The sequence below is a fragment of the Physella acuta genome, unplaced genomic scaffold (genome assembly GCF_028476545.2).
Source record: "Physella acuta isolate Inbredline_101_S28 unplaced genomic scaffold, ASM2847654v3 ptg001486l, whole genome shotgun sequence".
Classification (NCBI taxonomy): Eukaryota; Metazoa; Mollusca; class Gastropoda; family Physidae; genus Physella; species Physella acuta.
The window spans coordinates 29,716-54,830 of record NW_026733001.1 but is presented as its reverse complement, the minus strand read 5'-3'; the positions used below and the strand labels follow the sequence as shown (position 1 = coordinate 54,830).

The 25,115-nt window shown below is 40.8% G+C and overlaps 1 protein-coding gene across 4 annotated transcripts; it reads right to left on the bottom strand.

The window, feature by feature from the left end:
• Positions 1–294: 294 nt before the first annotated feature.
• Positions 295–23,332, bottom strand: LOC131928336 (cytosolic purine 5'-nucleotidase; the record flags this gene model as incomplete). Of its 4 annotated transcripts, none has more annotated exon segments than XM_059284338.1 (5): positions 295–390; positions 4,323–4,440; positions 16,344–16,417; positions 16,571–16,698; positions 23,229–23,332. In XM_059284338.1, coding segments are annotated over 4 exon segments (374 nt in total), but the record flags the coding sequence as incomplete, so codon positions are not given.
• Between the last annotated feature and the right edge of the window lie 1,783 nt (positions 23,333–25,115).

Genomic DNA, 25,115 nt, shown 5'->3' with positions numbered 1-25,115 from the left:
TTTAAAATTATAAACACATGTAATATAAAGCACTCGGTGTAGTTTGCGTAGTTTGGTGTAAAATAATTTAGTCAATAATTTATATGTATGTTTGTGACAATATGTCTATATGGACATGTCACAATTGTTGACCAATAGCTGATAACTCAGAGAATATGATTAAAGTTGACAAGTCAAAGATTTTGATTACAGTTGACAAGTAAGAAAATGGCAATGATTACAAGGAACTAGTAAAAGATAGACAATCACTACAGTTGACAAGTTAGAGAATATGATTTACGAAAATGTACTCACAATTTCAAGAACTTGAAGCCCTTTAGACAGACCATGATGTTGCCAAACCCGTCGACCTTGAGCAGGGTGCCGTATAGGTTGTCAAACCACAGACCTCTGGGGGTGGAAGATGAGCATCAGTCACAGGAGTAGGTGAAGATGTAGTTATGGTACATGTCCTGATGTGTTGGTCGTTATAGTACATGTCTGGTTGATGTGTTGGTCGATTTGGTACATGTCTGGTTGATGTGTTGGTCGATTTGGTACATGTGTGGTTGATGTGTTGGTCGTTATGGTACATGTTGGTTGATGTGTTGGTCGATTTGGTACATGTGTGGTTGATGTGTTGGTCCTTATGGTACATGTCTGGTTGATGTGTTGGTCGATTTGGTACATGTGTGGTTGATGTGTTGGTCGTTATGGTACATGTTGGTTGATGTGTTGGTCGATTTGGTACATGTGTGGTTGATGTGTTGGTCGTTATGGTACATGTTGGTTGATGTGTTGGTCGATTTGGTACATGTGTGGTTGATGTGTTGGTCGTTATGGTACATGTTGGTTGATGTGTTGGTCGATTTGGTACATGTGTGGTTGATGTGTTGGTCCTTATGGTACATGTCTGGTTGATGTGTTGGTCGATTTGGTACATGTGTGGTTGATGTGTTGGTCGTTATGGTACATGTTGGTTGATGTGTTGGTCGATTTGGTACATGTGTGGTTGATGTGTTGGTCGTTATGGTACATGTTGGTTGATGTGTTGGTCGATTTGGTACATGTGTGGTTGATGTGTTGGTCGTTATGGTACATGTTGGTTGATGTGTTGGTCGATTTGGTACATGTGTGGTTGATGTGTTGGTCGATTTGGTACATGTGTGGTTGATGTGTTGGTCGTTATGGTACATGTTGGTTGATGTGTTGGTCGATTTGGTACATGTGTGGTTGATGTGTTGGTCGATTTGGTACATGTGTGGTTGATGTGTTGGTCGTTATGGTACATGTTGGTTGATGTGTTGGTCGATTTGGTACATGTGTGGTTGATGTGTTGGTCGATTTGGTACATGTTGGTTGATGTGTTGGTCGTTATGGTACATGTTGGTTGATGTGTTGGTCGATTTGGTACATGTGTGGTTGATGTGTTGGTCGATTTGGTACATGTCTGGTTGGTGTGTTGGTCGATTTGGTACATGTGTGGTTGATGTGTTGGTCGTTATGGTACATGTTGGTTGATGTGTTGGTCGATTTGGTACATGTCTGGTTGATGTGTTGGTCGATTTGGTACATGTGTGGTTGGTGTGTTGGTCGATTTGGTACATGTCTGGTTCATGTGTTGGTCGATTTGGTACATGCCTGGTTGATGTGTTGGTCGATTTGGTACATGTCTAGTTGATGTGTTGGTTGATTTGGTACATGCCTGGTTGGTGTGTTGGTCGATTTGGTACATGTCTGGTTGGTGTGTTGGTCGATTTGGTACATGTATGGTTGATGTGTTGGTCGATTTGGTACATGTATGGTTGATGTGTTGGTCGATTTGGTACATGCCTGGTTGATGTGTTGGTCGATTTGGTACATGTCTGATGTGTTGGTCGATTTGGTACATGTCTGGTTGATGTGTTGGTCGATTTGATACATGTATGGTTGATGTGTTGGTCGATTTGGTACATGTCTGGTTGGTGTGTTGGTCGATTTGGTACATGTCTGGTTGATGTGTTGGTCGATTTGGTACATGTATGGTTGATGTGTTGGTCGATGTTGTGGTTGGTGGATGGAATATATGTTTGTGCTAAATACATCTGCTGTGGTGTTATGGTGTGTTTGCCTGCTACACATTTTAGTAATGCTGTGATACATGTGACTGCAATACATTTAGTTGTATTGTGATATATTTGGAAGCTAAGGCTTTGGTGGTGATACAACAATACACCAGTCTGTGGTAAACATATCTGAGCAGATACTGATATACTTGTTTCCTTGACTAGACGCTGAACATGTACTTTAGACCCTGCCTGTTGTACTGGTGCACCCCATCAAACAGAACTGGGTCTGTAACTGTGTGTGTGTGTCTGTGTGTGTCTGTGTGTGTGTTTACAATGCGATGACGTCAGCGAGGCCAGTAAATTAAAGTACCCAACTAGACATCTGTCCAGGTATGTTGTTTATGTTTACATTCGGTTGTTTACCAAACAGCTGGCCATTTGTAAACATGGCCCGGGCTTAACTGTGTCACGTGTTCAGTACATGACACGTGACGTGTTTAGTGCCAGATGGGTTAGGTGTTCAGTTCCAGGTGTGTTCAGTTCCAGGTGTGTCGTGTGTTCGGTGCCAGGTGTTTCGTGTGTTCTGTACCAGGTGTGTCGTGTGTTCTGTACCAGGTGTGTGTAGTGTATTGTACCAGGTGTGTGGCATGTATTGTACCAGGTGTTTGTAGTGTATTGTACCAGGTGTGTGATGTGTTCTGTACCAGGTGTGTGTAGTGTATTGTACCAGGTGTGTAACGTGTTCTGTACCAGGTGTGTGTAGTGTATTGTACCAGGTGTGTGGCATGTATTGTACCAGGTGTGTCGTGTGTTCTGTACCAGGTGTGTGACGTGTTCTGTACCAGGTGTGTCATGTGTTCTGTACCAGGTGTGTGGAGTGTACTGTACCAGGTGTGTCGTGTGTTCTGTACCAGGTGTGTGGCGTGTTCTGTACCAGGTGTGTCGTGTGTTCTGTACCAGGTGTGTGATGCGTTATGTACCAGGTGTGTGATGCGTTATGTAACAGGTGTGTGATGTGTTCTGTACCAGGTGTGTGATGCGTTATGTACCAGGTGTGTGATGCGTTATGTACCAGGTGTGTGACGTGTTCTGTACCAGGTGTGTGTAGTGTATTGTACCAGGTGTGTCGTGTGTTCTGTACCAGGTGTGTGACGTGTTCTGTACCAGGTGTGTCATGTGTTCTGTACCAGGTGTGTGGAGTGTACTGTACCAGGTGTGTCGTGTGTTCTGTACCAGGTGTGTCGTGTGTTCTGTACCAGGTGTGTGATGCGTTATGTACCAGGTGTGTGACGTGTTCTGTACCAGGTGTGTGTAGTGTATTGTACCAGGTGTGTGGCATGTATTGTACCAGGTGTGTGTAGTGTATTGTGCCAGGTGTGTCGTGTGTTCTGTACCAGGTGTGTGACGTGTTCTGTACCAGGTGTGTGCCGTGTTCTGTACCAGGTGTGTGAAAACGTTATCGAGAACTTACTCAGCTCACAATGGATAACCCTCATCAGTAAATGAATACCAGAAATCAAGTTCGGCCGTAGCCAAAGAAACAGAAGAACTCTACTTCATCCGCACCAAAACACCCCAGTACACCACCCACCCACATTTCAACAGCTATTTATTTCCTCCCCCTCCCACCCGGTACCTTTCATCACCTGATTTCCTCCTAGAGAATTCCATATCCACACCAACCCACAACCACTTCCATTTGCACGAAGGAACACATTAACAATCAACTTCACAGGAAAAACCACCGCCAAATATATTGAACAGACAGCATTTCAACCAAAAAACCTAATCTACCTGGCGAGAATTTGGCCACGAAATTAACCATCCTAAACTAAACTGACATACTAAATATGTGCTTCACCCTAATTTTAACACGATTTATTTTAATTAAGTCATTTTCAGGAGGTAGGGGATTTAAATCTTGGAGCAACTCCAAAACCACAACCAGCATAGGACGGTCTTACTCAACACGCGCTTAAGGGATCTAGGCGAGGCACTCATTTTACAGGTCGCATTCCTTAACACATTTCTATTTTATTTACATTTCAGGCATATTTTTCTACAAGCCACTGCTGTGTTAATGAGGAGACGACAAAAGAAAGTAACATGTGCGTAATGTATGAGGTGATGCAAGCTTGGATGGTGTGAAATAATGGATTTAATTTCAGTCAAATACTAAGTCTGCTAGTCAAAATGAAGACTTTATTGGGATACAGTGAAATCTGACCTGATAAAGTCATAGGATACAGTGAAATCTAACCTGATATGCAAAGTACAGCGACAGTGAAATCCTACCTGATTGGGAAACTTGGGTCGTACATAAAGTCTTGGATGACTTTTGGGTAGCCCATCTTGACAAGTTGGGATTTCAAATGTTCGAATCCCATAGTTTCATACTCAGGCGACTTGTACACTGTGGACATAGAACATTCGGTTGTAGGATTGAGCATTGTGGGCATAGAACATTAGGTTGTAGTTTGGAGCATTGTGGGCATAGAACATTAGGTTGTAGTATGGAGCATTGTGGACATAGAACATTAGGTTGTAGTTTGGAGCATTGTGGACATAGAACATTAGGTTGTAGTCTGGAGCATTGTGGGCATAGAACATTAGGTTGTAGTATGGAGCATTGTGGACATAGAACATTAGGTTGTAGTTTGGAGCATTGTGGACATAGAACATTAGGTTGTAGTCTGGAGCATTGTGGGCATAGAACATTAGGTTGTAGTTTGGAGCATTGTGGGCATAGAACATTAGGTTGTAGTTTGGAGCATTGTGGACATAGAACATTAGGTTGTAGTTTGGAGCATTGTGGGCATAGAACATTAGGTTGTAGTTTGGAGCATTGTGGGCATAGAACATTAGGTTGTAGTATGGAGCATTGTGGACATAGAACATTAGGTTGTAGTTTGGAGCATTGTGGACATAGAACATTAGGTTGTAGTCTGGAGCATTGTGGGCATAGAACATTAGGTTGTAGTATGGAGCATTGTGGACATAGAACATTAGGTTGTAGTATGGAGCATTGTGGACATAGAACATTAGGTTGTAGTTTGGAGCATTGTGGGCATAGAACATTAGGTTGTAGTATGGAGCATTGTGGGCATAGAACATTAGGTTGTAGTATGGAGCATTGTGGACATAGAACATTAGGTTGTAGTATGGAGCATTTTGAACATACAACATTAGGTTGTAGTATGGAGCATTGTGAGCATAGAACATTTGGTTGTAGTATGGAGCATTGTGGACATAGAACATTAGGTTGTAATATGGAGCATTGTGGGCATAGAACATTTGGTTGTAGTATGGAGTATTGTGGGCATAGAACATTAGGTTGTAATATGGAGCATTGTGGGCATAGAACATTAGGTTGTAATATGGAGCATTGTGGGCATACAACATTTGGTTGTAGTATGGAGCATTGTGGGCATAGAACATTAGGTTGTAGTATGGAGCATTGTGGGCATAGAACATTAGGTTGTAGTATAGAGCTTTATGGACATAGTTTTAAATGTTCTACAAAGATAGTTATTCTAAGAACATAAATGGTGAATAGTCAGACCAGCTCTTACACAACATACAACTATACTAGAGTACAGACATGCAATAGTCAGATTACACATCCAGTTGTTCAAGATGGTTATTAAATCTGGTTTAGTTGGTTTACACTTCAACCCCCCCCCCCCCCCCCCCACCCCACCCAGAGAAATGATAAACGATATTCGATATGTTAACCAGAGTTCACCGTTGATACCCATGCCTTAAGCATAAACTTAATTCTTTATCCTAACCGTACATGAATCTTTGCCTCGCGTTTAACAGGAAATAGCAAAATATTGAATATGGTGTTTTGTTTATTTAACCTAACCCGGGTCTACTTTTTTAATTTCTTAAAAAAGAAAATAACCCCGGTATAATACACTTCCGGTGTTGAGTTGTAAAAGTAGGTCAAGCCGACATAACGGTTGTCATTGCGCAGACGACATAAAGGAGAAGCGATTCAATCCATTTTCCATTTTACAGCCATTAAAAAACTCAACACAACGGGAACGCTGTAAGGCTAGGGGGGGGGGGGGGGGAAATAGAGAATAAAGCCTCCAAAAACAAAAACAGCCAGATCTTTGCCCAGTTAAAAACTGTCTTTAATTACACACCGTGAACAGAATGGGCAGAAAAAGAAGCAACAACAGAAGCAGTCATTCAAAGCATAGATTGGTGTAAGAAAAGGAGAGCGATTCAGATTTGTTGAAACAGCCTCAAACAGTGAATTAAAATTTTCAGTCTATCATTTGGGTCTATTCCTCCTCCCAACCCACTGGGTCTATTTTATTTCACCGAATGCCTTATTTCTAGGAAAATAAACACAATCGTTTGTGTTTTCTCTTGTTCACTTTGAACATTTTGCAATACCCCTAATTAAATCCTCGCTCAAGAGCTCGGGGTATGAGGGGACGTAATCAAGCAATGCGACAGTTGTCAGACAATCTCTCTCCATTTTTTCACTCCAATCTTCAGAAATGTTGAAATACAAGACGCTATCAATTTCCCTCTCTGGGTTTCATTTTTAGGCTTTTAATGAACGCCAATAGCAAAATATGCCTGCCCTGTAGGATCAATGTCTTTCTAATTGATACCCTTTCATATTTTTTTTTCTTGGGCCGAGGTTCCGAAGTTCCAGAAAGAAAAAAAAATGGTTTTATAGCAATGAGAGGAGCTAAATCTTAAAGCCACATTGCCTGCAATAAAGAGAACGTCGGAGACCGGAACCGGAAACAGATCAATGTCAAGCTGCGCCATCCGTCAACGTCTGGTAGGGCAAGGAAAAAATGGCAGCGCGGTTCTGGCGTGGGGAGATGTTAGAGAAACAGGTACCCCCGGGATCTGAGGGTTTAGTGAAACAGGTACCCCCGGGATCTGAAGGTTTTGTGAAACAGGTACCCCCTGGATCTGAAGGTTTTGTGAAACAGGTACCCCCTGGATCTGAAGGTTTTGTGAAACAGGTACCCCCTGGATCTGAAGGTTTTGTGAAACAGGTACCCCCGGGATCTGAAGGTTTTGTGAAACAAGTACCCCCGGGATCTGAAGGTTTTGTGAAACAGGTACCCCCGGGATCTGAAGGTTTTGTGAAACAGGTACCCCCGGGATCTGAAGGTTTTGTGAAACAGGTACCCCCGGGATCTGAAAGTTTTGTGAAACAGGTACCCCCGGGATCTGAATGTTAGTGAGACAGGTACCCCCGGGATTTGAAGGTTTTGTGAAACAGGTACCCCCGGGATCTGAAGGTTTTGTGAAACAAGTACCCCCGGGATCTGAAAGTTTTGTGAAACAGGCACCCCCGGGATCTGAATGTTAGTGAGACAGGTACCCCCGGGATTTGAAGGTTTTGTGAAACAGGTACCCCCGGGATCTGAAGGTTTTGTGAAACAGGTACCCCCGGGATCTGAAGGTTTTGTGAAACAGGTACCCCCGGGATCTGAAGGTTTTGTGAAACAGGTACCCCCGGGATCTGAAGGTTTTGTGAAACAGGTACCCCCGGGATCTGAAGGTTTTGTGAAACAAGTACCCCCGGGATCTGAAGGTTTTGTGAAACAGGTACCCCCGGGATCTGAATGTTAGTGAGACAGGTACCCCCGGGATTTTAAGGTTTTGTGAAACAGGTACCCCCGGGATTTAAAGGTTTAGTGAAACAGGTAGGCCTACCCCCATACCAATAATGTTTAGTTTACAGAAGCTGTAGGCAGGAAAGGCATTGAACCAACTACACGATCCCTATACAATATGTTGATGCCACACAAAGGACGTAAACCCTATCAGTCATATTGACCGTTCACAACGGATACTTGACTTTAATTTTTACAGAAATCTGAAATGGGGAGAGGGAGGGGGAGGGGCAAAACCACATGAAACAAACCAACTTGTGGTTGACGCCCATGCCTACGTCTATAAATACATCTGACAGATGAACGTGTATGGATGTTACGTAGTTCAACATTCCAATACACTGACCCAGGGAGAGGTCAGGGGTGAGTCCAGGACACCTTTGAAGGGTGGCTACACAAACGCACCGTGAGAATGTAACACCACAGTGATAGTCCACGGGTAGATTGGTTTTAATTAACATAACAACCACGTGCATTCCCTTCTAGCTGAGCCTAATTTTAAAAAAAACCCGACCACATCGAAATCGTGAACTTGGAAGTTTTTAGCACGTACGTCCAAACATGTCTTACGCAGTCGATTCCCGCTTAATCGGAACAATCCAGGGCGGAGGTTTTCAGAGGCGTAGCTAGGGGAGGGCGGCTGGGGCGCCAAATGGAGTAGGAACAAAAAAACTCTTAGCTGAATTACAGAATTATACCCAGTTGAAGTTAAGAATGTAGACTACTACTTTATTTAACTGATTTGTTTACATTAATTGCGTGACACCAAAATAAAATATCAAGAGATGGTGACTGCTTAAAAGCACCCCCCGACCTTTTTATATAGGAAGGGTGGCACTTTTTGCCAACGTGAATAATTATATTTAATGGGGGGGGGGGGGTGCGCAAAGTCGATAGTTCGCCCCAGGCGCCGCAATAGGTCGCTACGTCTCTGGAGGCTTATCGCCTAAAATAAGTAGGTTGTCAGAATATGCCTAGTTCGAAAAAAGAAATGTACCTTCCTGATTCGTTCTTTATTATTTGGTCCAAATAAACGGCTGAAACTATTAACCGGTGCCCCGATTAAACGGAAACGACTGTATATCTCCAGGTAATTAAGATTCCAAGAGGTGACAACTCATTTCGCTGAAAACGCCGATATAAATTGGTTAAAAAATTAAATCCAGCAATAAATGCATATATAAAACTAGTAGATAAGACATCACTCTATAAATTTGGCGATAGGAACCCGACTTTTTATAATCGTTTCAATCTGTAGGCAAAAAAAATGTCGCAATAAAAATTAGTTAATGCTTGCCAAGAAAATCATTCAATCGGAAACAGCAAATGTGGGCATCAGCTTGTACAAAAACTCTCCGGAGGGGGGGGGGGGGGATGATGAAGAAGGGAAGGATCTCCTTAACAAAAAATGCGAAAAACTTGAAGAAACGTGCAATTGTTCATGAATTATTTTTTAAAAGGAATTGTTTATTTGGGGAACCATTTTCTGAAGCAATTTATTTTCTATCTGTGATTAAAACATGGATATTTTTTTCTTTATTAAACGTAGTGGTTCCAATAGATGCGGGGGGTGGTGGGTTGATACTTCCGGGTTGACTGTCCGATAAAACACCCCAGCAAGTGCTAAAGTACTGAAGCGTGGTCGACATCCTAACGCAAGCAGGTGTTGCGTCTGTCAGAGGCGTACACGCCATCCTTTGAGCTAGGGTAGAAGGGTAATTTAAGACTTGCGGCGGTACTCATTGCTTCGGGTCTAAACTTTCATTAGGAAGAAGCGTATTAAATATGTTTTGTTATTTTTAAAAAGTGAATCGTGGAATAAGTTCGGGAAATAACCCAAAATTGATGTTTTGTTAGCAATATAAACTCAAGACTTTACAAATGAAGTGTTTAGATAATTGCTCGTGTCGAGTTGCTGTGTCGTCTTCAGTTTGGACAAGCAACAGGTGAACGGATCTTCCTGGCTTGTAGAAAGCAAGGGTGGGGTAGGGTCAGGGAGGAGGAGTTATTTTGCTGTGCCCAGAGGTTCTGGAACCGTATGTTGAGTGAGTGTGTGTGTGTGTGTGTGTGGTCATGTCGTTCTGGAACCATATTTTGAGTGTGTGTGTGTGTGTGTGTGTGTGTGGTCATGTCGTTCTGGAACCATATTTTGTGTGTATGTATGTATGTGTGTGTGTGGTCATCTAGTTATGGAACCATATTTGAGTGTGTGTGTTTTCATCTAGTTATGGAGCCATATTTTCAGTGTGTGTGTGTGTGGGGGGGGGGGGGGGTCATCGAGAGATTGAACACTTGTTCTAGTTTGAAACCTTCCGAAATCTAAACTAATTTCACAAAAGACAGAAGGTTAAAACAACGAAAGGCGGGCTCGTCTTAACATTAATATCGGCCTTTGGGCCTTCAATACATTGGGGCTATATAATCTAAATACTTTACAAATAAAAGTGATCGTTGGTAAGGCCCTCGGGTAAGTACCCACCCGACCCAGTCACGACGCCAGCCCTCGAACTGTTCTGTAAGGGAAGTATGTCAAGATGTTTGATATTCAACTGTGCTGAACTCCATGTTTCGCTACTTAAAAAAAAACCAGACCAGTAATAAAACTAAAAACTAGTTAACTAGCAACGAAAAAAACCCACCATTATACCCTGCTACCACAGACTAGCGAGACCTATACAAAAGGTGGAAACGCCCCACCCACAAACTTCACCACGAGACCCCAGTTCGACACGTCGTACGATACCCCTCCATAAAAGTAATCGTATTATGGTGACTGCAAAGACGCACACAAAAGATAAGGGCTATGTCAAACACAGGATGTTGCCCCGTGTTAGGTACAGGGGGAGGGTGGGGGTGGAATAGACCGGAAGTTGACACTTGTTCCAGGTAGGAATTGTGGGATCGGAGAATATCGAGACGCGGGGTATTACACCTGGTGTAATAGCTCGTGTGATTTAAGACAACAGATTTCTTCTACAGCTAAACATACATAATTTAATTCACAGCTGATTTTGGTATTAACAACTGAAACTATGATCGTGGTTAAAAGTTAAATCAAGTACTAATAGATTGAGACAGAATGCTGTCTAAAGCAGAATATTTGTACGGTTATAGAGTTCTTTTCCGTTAGAGAATACAGGGCAGCAGAGTTTCTTCCTGACATCTCTGCCCCCCCCCCCCCCCCACGGAAGAAAGTCTACCGCTCCTCCTCCCCCCCCCCCCCCGAACGAGATGGAATTTATATAGTAAATATATACTTTTACTAGTGTCCGCCCCCCCCCCCGGAAAATATCAGGTGCCCCCCCCCCCCCCCCCCCGGAGAAAACATTCTGGAAGAAACACTGCAGGGCAGGGTAAGGCTTAAAGACAAACAGCGTAATTATATTGCATGGGCGTCTTCCAGATTTTTTTTCACCGGGGAGAGGGGTGGGGGCACTTGATAATTGGGGGGGGGGGGCGGGGGCGGACACTGGTATAAGTATATATTATCTGTATAAATTCCATTTCGATCGGGGGGGGGGAGACTTTTTCGGGGGGGGGGGGGGGTATGCCTGGGAAACTGCTGGGCGCTAATAAACAGCTATGTGATGATACAGGGATGTTGACATACAGCGATGTGATGATACAGGGATGTTGACATACATCAATGTGATGATACAGGGATGTTGACATACATCAATGTGATGATGATACAGGGATGTTGATATACATCGATGTTATATTCTGACAACTCGGATCTGATTACAGACGATAATTATGCCGTTAATTAGTTGGGGTTGTTAAGCCGACATTGAAGAAAACAGCTTGTCATTAGAGATGATTAGAAGACGTTCATTAAACGATGCACCCCAAGGGCGTGTAACTCTGATTGTAAAAACGAGTGAACTGTCAAACTTGTAATGTTACAACAACGATTTCAACATCGCACCAGGTATAAGATAAATGGTGTGCAGTGCACATTTACATAAATTAAAGATATGATGTACACTTAGATATAAGTCCAATTATGCTTTAAATTTAAATTATGATTACAAATATGCTGTACATAACATTATAAAAATATATGAATTAACACTTGATTACAATTATAATGTAAAGTTATCATTATAAATTATAAATCAAAGATTTATGTAAAAACAACAACCGTTGTCGTTAGATGGACATACTTAACCGGTCAGGTAATATGTTAATAGGGGTCGGGTATTCGGTCGAGGGGGCCCTTAACGGGTGTCTGGTAAAGGTTAACAGTGTCCTTAGAAGGCTAACAGCGAGCCGGTCTCACTACAGCTCCCTACAGCCGGTGTCGCTACAGCCCCCTACAGCCGGTCTCGCTACAGCTCCCTACAGCCGGTCTCGCTACAGCTCCCTACAGCCGGTCTCGCTACAGCTCCCTACAGTCGGTCTCGATACAGCTCCCTACAACCGGTCTCGCTACAGCTCCCTACAGCCGGTCTCGCTACAGCTCCCTACAGCCGGTCTCGCTACAGCTCCCTACAGCCGGTCTCGCTACAGCTCCCTACAACCGGTCTCGCTACAGCTCCCTACAGCCGGTCTCGCTACAGCTCCCTACAGCCGGTAGCCTGTCTAGTCAACAGGTCAGCATACGCCAACCTGTGACCAGACACCCGGCCTCGTCGACAGTCAGACGACCCCGCCAACCGGTTTCCAGTTATGTGAACCGGCAACCGGCTCTGTCAACAACCCATAAGCCGACGCTGTAAAGACGGCTCGACCTGTGCATATAAAGTCAAGATAAAAAAAAAAAAAGTCGCCATTTTTAAAAGTCTGAAAGGAGCTAAAGCTCAAGTAGTGACGTCCTTAATAATAAAAAAATTCCCGCCAATATTGTCATGAATGGGGTCACCAGCCTTGACCTTAGTGATAAGCTTTAAAACCCCTCTACATTGATACCACTGAATTAAAGTGTAGGTTTTTTTTTAAAGACACGTAACGAAATGTATTTTCTCTCAACCTTTTCAATTGGAGAAACCGATCTTTACAACCAGAACACATCTATTACTTGCAGTAGGTGTGCTTGTACATTACAGCTGATGTTAAACTATAACAGACCGTACCCATTCATACAAGTTGTATATGTGGGCCCTATCCCCCCCAATCATACATAACCTTTGCTGGTAGGTTGGGTGACCGAGGCACGTGACGTAAACCACTGTTGTTGTGAACCACTTCACGTCGTTCAACCGCAGCTATGTGTGGGTGTTAGGAAAATCCTTGTAATCAGCACAATACTGTATTTCATCAGGCTGTAGGTATTTGCAGCAGTAACTCTGGCCCTACAATTAGTAGAACTTTGACACTGTCACCAAACCCTATCTCCTGTCACTGTCACCAAATCCCATCTCCTGTCACTGTCACCAAATCCCATCTCCTGACACTGTCACCAAACCCCATCTCCTGACACTGTCACCAAACCCCATCTCCTGTCACCAAACTCCATCTCCTGTCACCAAACCCCATCTCCTGTCACCAAACCCCATCTCCTGTCAACAAACCCCATCTCCTGTCACCAAACCCCATCTCCTGTCAACAAACCCCATCTCCTGTCACCAAACCCCATCTCCTGACACTGTCACCAAACCCCATCTCCTGTCACCAAACCCCATCTCCTGTCACCAAACCCCACCTCTTGACACTGTCACCAAACCCCATCTCCTGTCACCAAACCCCATCTCCTGTCACCAAACCCCATCTCCTGTCACCAAACCCCATCTCCTGTCACCAAACCCCATCTCCTGTCACCAAACCCCACCTCTTGACACTGTCACCAAACCCCATCTCCTGTCACCAGACCCCATCTCCTGTCACCAAACCCCATCTCCTGTCACCAGACCCCATCTCCTGTTTATATATAAACAGTGACGACCCTCCAACCACACACACACACACAGGCACACACACGCCATAAAATACAGACCGCGTCTTGTATATAGACACCCACCCTCTGCTACACAGACACACACCACCCCATAGCCACACAGACCAACACCACCCCATAGCCACACAGACCAACACCACCCCATAGCCACATAAACACCACACCATAGCCACACAGACCAACACCAGCCCATAGCCACACAGACCAACACCACCCCATAGCCACACAGACCAACACCCTATAGCCACACAGACCAACACCACCCCATAGCCACACAGACCAACACCACCCCATAGCCACACAGACCAACACCCTATAGCCACACAGACCAACACCACCCCATAGCCACACAGACCAACACCACCCTATAGCCACACAGACCAATACCACCCCATAGCCACACAGACCACCACCACATAGCCACACAGACCAACACCACCACACAGCCACACAGACCAACACCACCCCATAGCCACACAAACACCGCCCCATAGCCACACAAACCTCCCACCTAACCCCTAGACACCCCCCCCCCCCCACAGAACACCCCAGGCCCTCCATACGCCAAAAGCTAAAAGCACCAGGTTTCTAACCCAGCACAGCTGAGTGTAATGTGGGCCAATAATACCAGTGATAACAGCCAGCCATGATACGAGCTTGTAATAAGCTGTTAAGATTACATCAAGTGGAGGCAATACTGGGGGGGGGGGGGGATGTTGATGTGGGGAGGGGTGAGATAAGGTGTAGAACAATAGGACATATCAGACAGATATTGCTCATGTGACAAATTATCATAGGCTGGATTCTACAGGTGACACATACTTTCACAAACTGGGAACTTGGTAATGCAAGAAATCTTTTAAAAGGGGTCTAAGAAAACACTGACCCAATAGAACTGTAGCACACTGCAAGATAGATTTAGTGAGGTCCAAGACTTTTTTCTTTAAATTACAGCCTGCATTTGCCCCACAAAAGAAGAGACCAAAGACAACATGTACTATCTAGATCCAGCAGAGACCAATTATATACACAATAGAGACCAAATAAGCAGTGGCAAAGCTACCGTAAAGCTAGCGTAAGCAAGGCATAGGGCCCAAGGCAAATAGGGGCCCTTTTTCGAAAGTTTGAGGGGGGTGGGGGGTGGTGCTAATCGAAAGTCTGAGGGGGGGGGGTGCAAATCAAAAGTCTGAGGGGGGTTGCAAATCAAAAGTTTGACCCCGGTCGCCAGGAAGGGTCGCTACGCCTCTGAGGGGCCCACTAACACTTTTTGCATAGGGGCCCAAAAATCCTAGCTACGCCACTGCAAATAAGCCAAGAGTTTCAATATCTAGATCCAACATAGTCCAAAGAAGAAACAAGACATAAATTATCTATATACAACAGAGACCAAAGAAGACATTCAATATCTAGATCCAAGTTCAAAATCTTGCAATTGCCCATCCTGGTACTTCTTGAAGCGCAGGCAAGATATACTGAAGCTATATATGCCCTAACCATGACCCTAACCCTTATCCCTACCTTAGTGCAATAAAAATAGTTCCACATGATATTATTCCTAGCAATGCTGTAATTGTATATACATAAGTAACACAATACAATTGCTGCTGTTTTTATCTTGGCTAATATAAATCTTGGTTATGATAATTTTAATGCATACTTTTTCTGTTGTTGACAACACAGGCTTTATTTTATGTATGTGTGTGGGGGGGGGGGGGTGCAACCCTCAAGGGCGCTGCCAGAAAACACATGTGTAAACTGTTTTTGGTGTTTTTTGTAATATTTTTAATAGATGACATTGGATTGTAAAAAATTTTTTGAAGGTATTATCTAACATGTTTTATCGACATTGGATCATCCACCCCTTTTTTTCCTATTGTGATACCTATCACATATGATCTACCAACATGAGTTTATTAAATAAATTAGAAGTTGTCCACTATATGAGCTCAGCTGTAGATGTGGAGATAGGAACTCCCTGACTTGGTATAAATAAAGAGCAAATGTTTTCAGTGATAAACTCCTGCTGGTGTGGAGCTGATGTATTGTTTGTTCATGGACATTGTGGAGTTAATCTGGTTAAAATAATAATAAGCTTAATGAGTTACAGATCTATGGATCATGGCAGAAAACTACATTGTTGAACAGATGGATTGAGACGAGATAAATTTACATCCGATTTATGTAGTTTAGATGGATTAATGTAGATCAAAAACCAATGTCAGGAACAAAATTTTTCAAAGTTTTCACTATCCAGTGTTTTTCATTTTCTAAAACTATTATAGAAAGTTAAAGAATTATCACTCAGTTGTTCTAGAGATCACCTACCCCTCCCTCCTAGCTTCCCTCTCCCCACATTACAGCCACCTACACTCAGTACCCATTAGTAGATTACAATATCAGACATTATATTTATACCATCAGAAACATCAAACCTATGAAACATTACCATTTACATAACCCTATAATCCAGCCTAATGATAAAATAGTAGAACACCCAAATTCCAACCCAAAAGCCTTGCACTCTGACCCAAGCTCGAGTATGTAGCTAAACTTTGAATCTACCCCACTGTGATGTGTATGGGAATCAAGTCTGGCTAAGTGAATGTGGCTGTGACAACCACATGATCTTCATATGCCAATGACTGGGAAACACAAACACTACTTCAATAACCTTATATCAAACCTCGGGGGAGAAAAGGTTCTTTAAGATAGTGAAGTTGAAACTGTAGTCAACTTGAGCAGTAAAACTATAGCACTTACTAGCTAGTGTGTAGTCCATATCAAATCCAAAGAAATTAATTCTCTCTAGCATCAAACTTCTGTTTACAAATATCCTGTAACAGACACACAAAAGAAGATTGAATGAACACAATTTTTAACACCCAGTTTATTATATTTTTCAAGGATAAGCTTAATTTTTAGTCCAATTTTGTATAACTATAATATATAAATGACATATCAATGGAAATAGAATTATAACAACTGACCTTTTGTTAGGAGACCTCTTGTACATGTAGGAAGCTGAACTGTTTTTTCTTTCCAAAGGTATCGGTTGTTCATTTGAGGAATCCATGCTTCAGATGGGTTGCAGGCTTCAAACAAAATACAGAAGTTCCTGAGAAGGAAACACAGTTTAAAATATGAAAGTAACAATGAAGTGATGTGTACTATTATTTCTTACTTTAGGTTTGTCTACTTCAGTGGCGTAGCAAGCTCGGGTGTCACCCGGTGCAGCACTTAATGGTGACACCCCCCCAGAGGCGTAGCGACCCTTTCAATTTTCGATTTGCACCCCCCATTAAACTTTTGATTTGCACTCCCTCCCCCCCCCCTCAAACTTTTGATTTGTACCTCTTAAAAGACTATTTAACACTCGAATTAGTCACTTAATTAAGTGGAATTATCATTTTTCTCTATATATTTTGCTATTTTTTGCCTTGGTATCACCCCTTAATGGTGTCACCCGGGGCGGTCCGCATCCCCCGCCACCCCCCCCCCCCCTCGCTACACCTCTGGTCTACTTTATGGCCTTTTGATTTGTTATGATTATAGGCCTATTGACCTGCAATTTTTCACACTTTAGTCATTTTTCACCCAATATTAATTTATGTTATTCTGCAATGATTATCCAACCTTTTTATTTAACCTGTTTTGCACTCTACTGCCGACTTTCATTCGGTGGCCTAACCTCTAATCTTCAGTACAATAATTTTTTTATCATCTGTATAATAATTTTTGTTTATTATCAGAGGTAATTAGCCTAGTGTTCAATATTTATTAAAATATTTCCTGGTTTCAATTGTTCATTATTCATAGATACAGCAATTATTTTGGGCCCATATATGTTTTTTATAATGGTTCTATCAAATTACAGAAGCAAAATATCTACTTCTAATACACACAGAGAATTAAGATTTAGGTAAACTGAATAGTAAATCAAAATATATTTTAATTTGTTAAATCTGAGACAAAAGAACTACTGCAAACTGATGCTTGGAATTGGCTTGTTGATAACAACCTAAACCTTACCGGGAGAATTTATACACCAGTGTCCGATAATGAAATCTTTCTTAAAAAAAAGAGGTGTTAGGTTACTGGTAGTTAACTAAATACACACATGGCTGGCTAATGTCAATGCTAACCCTGTCCCTAACACTAACCCGAACCCTGGTCCTACCATACGCCTAAACCTAATTTCTGACCATAAAATTAGTCGAGATTACAATACTACTAACAACCCAACACAACTATTTAATGGAAGAGTCTATTATCGGACACCGGTATCTATAATCATCCATCATTTTTTTTTGTAATACAGTCAGTAAAGGCATCTATGTATATAATTCTCTTCTTGGAGACACTAGAAATCAAGCTGTAAGCACGCTCCCTACCACCCCACCCCTACATGGTCTGGTGAGCTGTGCTTCACGCTTTTAAACGATTTTAAACTTAGGGGAGGTAACTAAGAGGAGGCTGCTTTCACGGGGGGGTGTAGGGTAGGGGTTGGGGGAAAGGAGGGTGGGGGTAGTATCGTTCTTAACGACCTACTGATAGTGTTTTAAAGCAAATATTTTCAGTGTCAGCATTGGTACTGTCGAATTCACAAATTATGAATTACTGAAAAGTAGAAAATTAAACAACTAAATGGCGGCGTATGATATTGATATGCCGCGGGTCGGCTCGTTGTTATTAAACTTGTATAAAATATAGCCTACTATGTAACAATTACAATAGGATAGGCCTACTATATTGGCAAATGTAAGTAGTCTCTTTTTAGAAATTCAGTATTATGTAAAGACCTCCTGTTAGTTTAATAATTAAATAAACATTTATCCATTTATTGACATTGCCGACATTGTTATCTTTTAAAATATATTTAGAATAATATGGGCCTAATTATTTTTCTATTTATAGTATAACTAGCTAGGCCAATGCCGCTGCCGAGAAAATCGGACAAATCGGCTTTTCCCTACCCCCTGCATGTTTAACTCTGTTTTTTGCATGCTTTTATTGTGTTTATGTTAACATGTTATACATCATTCTGTTCGTAATTGAACAACCTTTTTAACTGTATAAGTTTGATTTCTTTATTATTTCAGACGTTGAAGAAATCGCCGATTTAATCGCATTTTTTACCCCCCGCGGCGACGTGCCGATTAGGGGGGAGGCTTTTTCACCTTTTTAAAAGAGGGGTGTTACTTAGAGTCTATAGACTCTTTGAGTTTTCGTACTACAACAGTGAAACTTGGTAGAAGAATAGATTAAATGTTCACGTATAACGCTCAAGGTTCTTGGGGAAAATATGTTAAATACTTTTGGAGATATCGAACGGCAAAGTTGAACTAAGTTATTTGGGCTATTAATGAACCGATTTTTAATTTGAACCTTGAGCTGTATTCCTGAAATCTCGACGTTTATTAATATGTATGATATGTCATATTAGGCCCTATAATAAGGACGTCTATAGACTTTGAAGTGGACCGAAAATCAAAACATGACGCGCCGACCGCTGTCCGACTGAACCGCTCGGCTGTGCTTCGAATCGCTGTGTTTTAAATATGACGCGCTACAATTTTTTTTATAGACGTATCGAGTTTACGTACTACAACAATCAAATTAGGCAGACGAACAAATTAAATGTAGACGAACAACGCTCAAGGTTCGTGGTCAAAATAAGTTAAATACTTCGGGAGATATCGGACCGCAAAGTTGAACTAAGTTTCCCGGTCTATTATTTGACCTATTTTACATTTGAACCTTGAGTTGTATTCCTGAAATCCCGCCGATTATTTTAATGTATGACATGTATTATAACACCTCATAATAAAGCCGTCCATACATTTTAAGACGGAACGAAAATAAAAATTAACGCGTCGGCCGCCGTCCGACTGAATCGTGATCTACACATCGTGTAGCACAGCCGAGTGTGTGGTCACGTGACGCTAGGAGGTTGATCCGATTGGATGAGACTATAAACAATTTCTAAAAATAGATACGTGTGTTCCCGTATTTGACTCGTCGGGTATTGCTATTTTATATTTAAGGAGACAGGCATGTTTCATAACTTTGTTTTAAACCATTGAAACGGCAAAAAAAAAAGTCGTAATAGTATTTACTAATCGTCAAAATTAACCTTCTTTAGAAATTAATCCGGATAGCTGGGACCCGACCAAACAATGCTGACGTGATTCGCGTGCCGTAACGTTTCATTATTGTGTACATTACTTTTTCGTAAAAATGGCTTTAAAAAATAAATTTCGGTTGACTAAAAATTTTTAAAACCCTTAACAACGTGGAGGTTACTAGCTTGCCAAATCGACCAAAATGGGATGGGGTGGGTATGGGGAGTCACTGACCATCCTACACGGTTTGTAACTATTGTAACACCGTATGTAACACCCATAGCCTCACCCCGCCCCCACTACTCCGTGACGCGACAAGCCGAGGGTCGGCGCCTTTGATGTTGTATAACACCCATACGGTACCCGAGCGGCTCGCGGTGGTTTCATACCCCACCTCCCTCCCCCTTCACTTTGTGGAGTTGATGTTACTAACCCTCGGGCATAGTTCAGGAAATCTTCCCAGACTTTTGTCTCTAAAATTACATAATATTCGTCTGACACGTTCATCGGGTTGGCCGACTAGCCTATCTAGCCTCGTGTTTACGTAATACGGCAATAAAATTGGTTGGTCAGAAGACCTGGTTACCCACGTCTGATTGAACTAAATCTAGGCAAATGCTGATGGTGATAAACGCCTCCGTGTTTAGGCAGACACAGGAAACTTAAAAAATGCCTAGCATCTACTACACACAGTCAAGCACTCAAACACGTGCTTTTTTTCCCAATGTAATAGGCCTACAAAATACACAAGCCTACTACTAGCATAAACATTGAGCATATATAAATCTGTTATAGACCTACCTATAACTTACACTACCTTGTACAAGCTATAAAAAAAAACAATTTTCCTCCAATGTTTATGTTATTAGAATGGTTAAAAATGAGCATTTTTTTTTTGTTTAAAAATATTACAAAATTGTCATAAAGCACACTGATTCTGATAAGACACATTTGTAACTAGGCTAATTCTATAGAAGAAAGCTGTATCAATGGTATGACATTTAAAGTAACAAGAAATATAAATATAATAAAATATTTTTGGAATAGAGTAGGCCTGTTCGATTGCACATAGATTACATAACATATTTTAAGAAGTTACATCATCACAAATATACTATTGTTATAGCATCCTTCTCTTTGTATTAAAACTGTATTAGTTATCTTTTCTTTAAGTAGGCTATTCACTTAAGTTAACTGACAATGAGCAAAAGAGATTTTAAAATAAATACATGGTAAATTATGAGCAAAAGGTGTGAATTACATAACCTGACCTTTATAGTTTTGTAATAATGTTCGACCATTTTAAATATCACCATTAGCTTCAGCATATACAAATCTCATATTATGGTTTAAAACAGTGTTTAATTTAAAGAATGACTTCTTATCACACGGATTATCAGATGTTGTAAAAAAAATTGAAGGGGGGGGGTATTACATAATCCATGAAATAAGTCTGTTATGTAATCAAAAGACACTTTTTAAAATAGCATCATTGGATTCGGCATACAAAAATCTACAAAACATCATAAAATGACATCAATTGGTGAAGTCTGCTTACTTTTATACCACTTTTAGTGAAAAACTCTTAAAAATTTGGTCCATACCCTCCCAGTATTTTTCCTCTTTCAGGGTCTACCCCGGTTGTCTGAAAAAACTGCTGTTTTTTAATGACAAAAAAATTCATAACTTTTTTGTTTATGGTCAGATTTTGAAAATTCAAACTGATCTGTAATCAGATTGACAGCCCCTATCCAAATATGTAACTATTATAATGTTTTACTGAAATTAAATTTTTGCATTGGCCTAGCTAGTATAACTAGACCTTGAATATAAATAGATCTAGGCAGTGGCGGAACTAGAAAAAAAAGGCTCCCCCGCAAAGAAAAAATTAGGGCCCCCTATATATATATATATATATATATATATATATATATATATATATATATGTATATATATATAATAATCTATATCCTGAGTAATTTAGTCTACTTCAATGCAATATATAACCATTCAGAGAGAACAAACCAGATAAATTTAGTCCAAACTCATCTTGGGTTAGATATTGTCACTACCACTACTAACAAAGCTGGTCAAAAATATATAAAGACCTAAGCTTGATTCGTGAATGGTTTCTCGCGTTATGTTTATTTTTTTCATTTTTGGCTTTTATAATATCAATTTTGAAAACATTGATTTTTATAGCTATACCAATGTTTAGTACGTCTTATTTAGATAATAATTCAGAGAATCAATTGCTTTTTAATATACATAGTACAAAACTATTTAAATGAGCTTCGTGGGCATCCCTATTTTAAAGAAGGGCGGTAAGTCATGAAAGTAGTGTGAATGTTTTCCTACCTTTCAAACTATAGCTCTTGTAGATTTTAAAATATTTTTCTACGCAACAATCTCTGCTATTGTAGACCTGTTTTTTTTTGTTTTTTTTTTTTTTTTTTAACAAAACCACTTTCAAGATGCTTGAAAAACATAATTTTTGAAAAAAAAATTCATTGTTTTTTTGGTCGGAACTGGGCCCCTAAACGTCCTGGGCCCCCCCGCATTGCGGGGTCTGGCGGTATGGTAGTTCCGCCCCTGGATCTAGGCCTATATTCTTTTGTATAGTTACATTTAGATTGTAGCCTATTTAATATTTATTATTCATCTCACTATAAAACTAGACTAGATCTAGTTATTAGGCTTATAATTTATAGCCTGATAACTTAATAAGCATTTAGATCTAGATATCTATAGCCTTTAATAATTAATACTTAACTTAGGGCCTAATACATTAAAATACTCAAGTTAGGCCTAACAAATTTAAATAAATAGGCCTAAAAAATCCTTGCCTTGTATTTACTCTTTAGCCCCCCCCCCTTCACTATTTTAAATATTAACATTTGTCATTTAACAGCATTAAAATTAGGTAGGCCTACTAGATCTAAATGTAAATATGTAGATCTAGAATCTAGTAAACTAAATGATTAAAATAGCGGTTAGGCTTTTTGCAAAATGATTTTAATTTTATTTTGAATTAACAGGTGATAAGTTTTGTATTTTTGTGATGCGTCGTCTGATGGCCGGGCCTTAAAAGCCTTACATACAGCCACTTACAGGCGTTACAGTTACAGGCCTTAGTTATTAGTAATAGGTAGTAATAGTAAAATAGTAAACTATCTCTAGAATTAAAGTTATTTATTTAGACTACTTTTTCATTCTACAAAAAAACATTGGTATACACTAGTATACAGTTGATTGTTTTACACTTTACGCACTTACTTTTAAAAAAGGAATAATTAGGTCTGAATTTAGATTTTGATTAACCTTCTTTGAAATGTTGTTTCCTGATTCTTTGATGGCTAGAAAATAAGGAAATCAAATGATGTAGATTCTCGATTCTATGTTCTTTAGTGAAGAAATGTGTTTTAGAGTAGCCTACTCTTAGTTCAGGGTCAAATGTTAAGGTTGTTTTTTTTTTTTTTGTAATTTCAATAGACTACCGAAATTTTTTAATACAAAGACTCACTGTTTTGTTTTTAGTTAAACCTATGTGTTTATTTCGTCTAGAATCTAGTTGTTTTAAAATGAAACCTCCGTGCTTTTTAAAATAAAAATGACGAGAGATCTAGGCCCGTGATTTTTAGCTGGTTGACAACTGTTAATGTTAACCGCGACTTCGTGAAACAACAAGCGTGTCGCCTCCCCCCCCCCCCCCAAGTCCTAACGACTTCGTGAAACAACAAGCGTGTCGCCTTCCCCCCCCCCCCCCCCCCCCCCATCCTTTCCAACTCCACAACAGACACCTTCATTGTTATTTTAAAATAATTCAACGCTAATTTGATGATATATTATTTTATATATTTTATATCACTTTTATTTATGTATGTTTCGTTTATTAATTCTAAAAAAAAAATTGGATTGCACATTAGCAGATGGGTAAGGGCCCGTGTTACATGTGGGGCAAGCTTGTGGTAGAGTGGGGCGATAAAACACAGAGAGGGGCGGAGAAATACAAGTGAAAGACAAGATGCATATCAAGTTCCTGCTTTGCCAATTCATTATGTCTGTTATAATTGTAGCCTACAATATATCCCGAGTCGTTGCCATAGGCAGAGGCAGAGGCGTAGCTAGGGGGGGGGGGGGGCGGGGGGGGGGGGCGGCCGCCCCGGGCGCCGACCCTATGGGGGCGCCAAAAGGGGTGGGAAAATTTTTTTAAAGCTGATTTTATGCTGCAGTTTTGAATTATAAACTGTCTAAGTTAAGAAATGTAATGGCTACACGCCTTTACATACTGATTTAACTGTTTTCTACCTTGATTTCTTAATGTAAAACATATACTCTTAAGAAACAGTGACCGGCAAAACCGCTTTGAAGCTTTTCCTAGATGGGGGGGGGCGCTTTTTTGAGACTTAAAACGGAAGAATTTACACTAGATTGTTGAGTCGATAAACGTTACCGCTATTAAAAGAAACCAATTGTATTAAAACGTATTGTACGATTGTTGAACTGTAAAATACGTTAGTGACTTTTATCAAGATAGTGCAGGGGGGGGGGGCGCTTTTGGGCTAAATAAAATAGTAAAATTACACAGGATTCTGAGTAAACAACCTTTAGCTCTCAGAAAGAAACGAATTGTACTGTGCATTGTATAATTGTGTAACATTTTAAAAAAAGTTAGTTACGTTAAAAACCGCTCTACAAACTTTGTCCAAGATGGTTGTGATGAGTGTGTGTGGGGGGCGCTTTTTTCGCTAACAAAAATCGCAAGTATTTGTACTGGATTGGTGAGTAGATAACTCTCTTAACACTTAGTAAAGAAACCAAGTGTAGGGCCTATTAACGCGTAATGTACAATTTCAATAGCCAGTTTTGTTTAAAAACGCGACTAGTTTTTTGTAAGATTCTTACGATTCTCTCAACTTCAACGTGAGAGATCAGATACTTTTGATTGATTGCATTACATCTTACCTGGATCACTGAACTATATTAAAGAGAACTAAATATCACGGATTCTTGAATCCCTAAGCCACTAACCACCACTTTTTTTCTATGCTCTTATTTCATTCTCCACTGTCTGTAATCTAGCTCCAAGCCATACAGTAAAAGAGACCACATTTAGTTATAGATCCTGATTGAATTTTTTTGACAATGCATTTGAATTCTACATTTTCTTAGAGTGTTAAAACGCGTTTTATTGCTGCTGATTATAATCAGAACGTCATGGGCTATCATTAAATTGATTGTTACTGCTTCTTCAATCAATACAATTAGTTCTGCATTTGTTGTTGACGTTGTGCGAGCAGTGTTTCTTCCAGACTTTTTTCTCCGGGGGGGGGGGGCACTTGAAATTTTCGATGGGGGGGGGGGGGGCGGTAGACTTTCTTCGGGGGGGGGGGGGGTGGACACTGTTAAA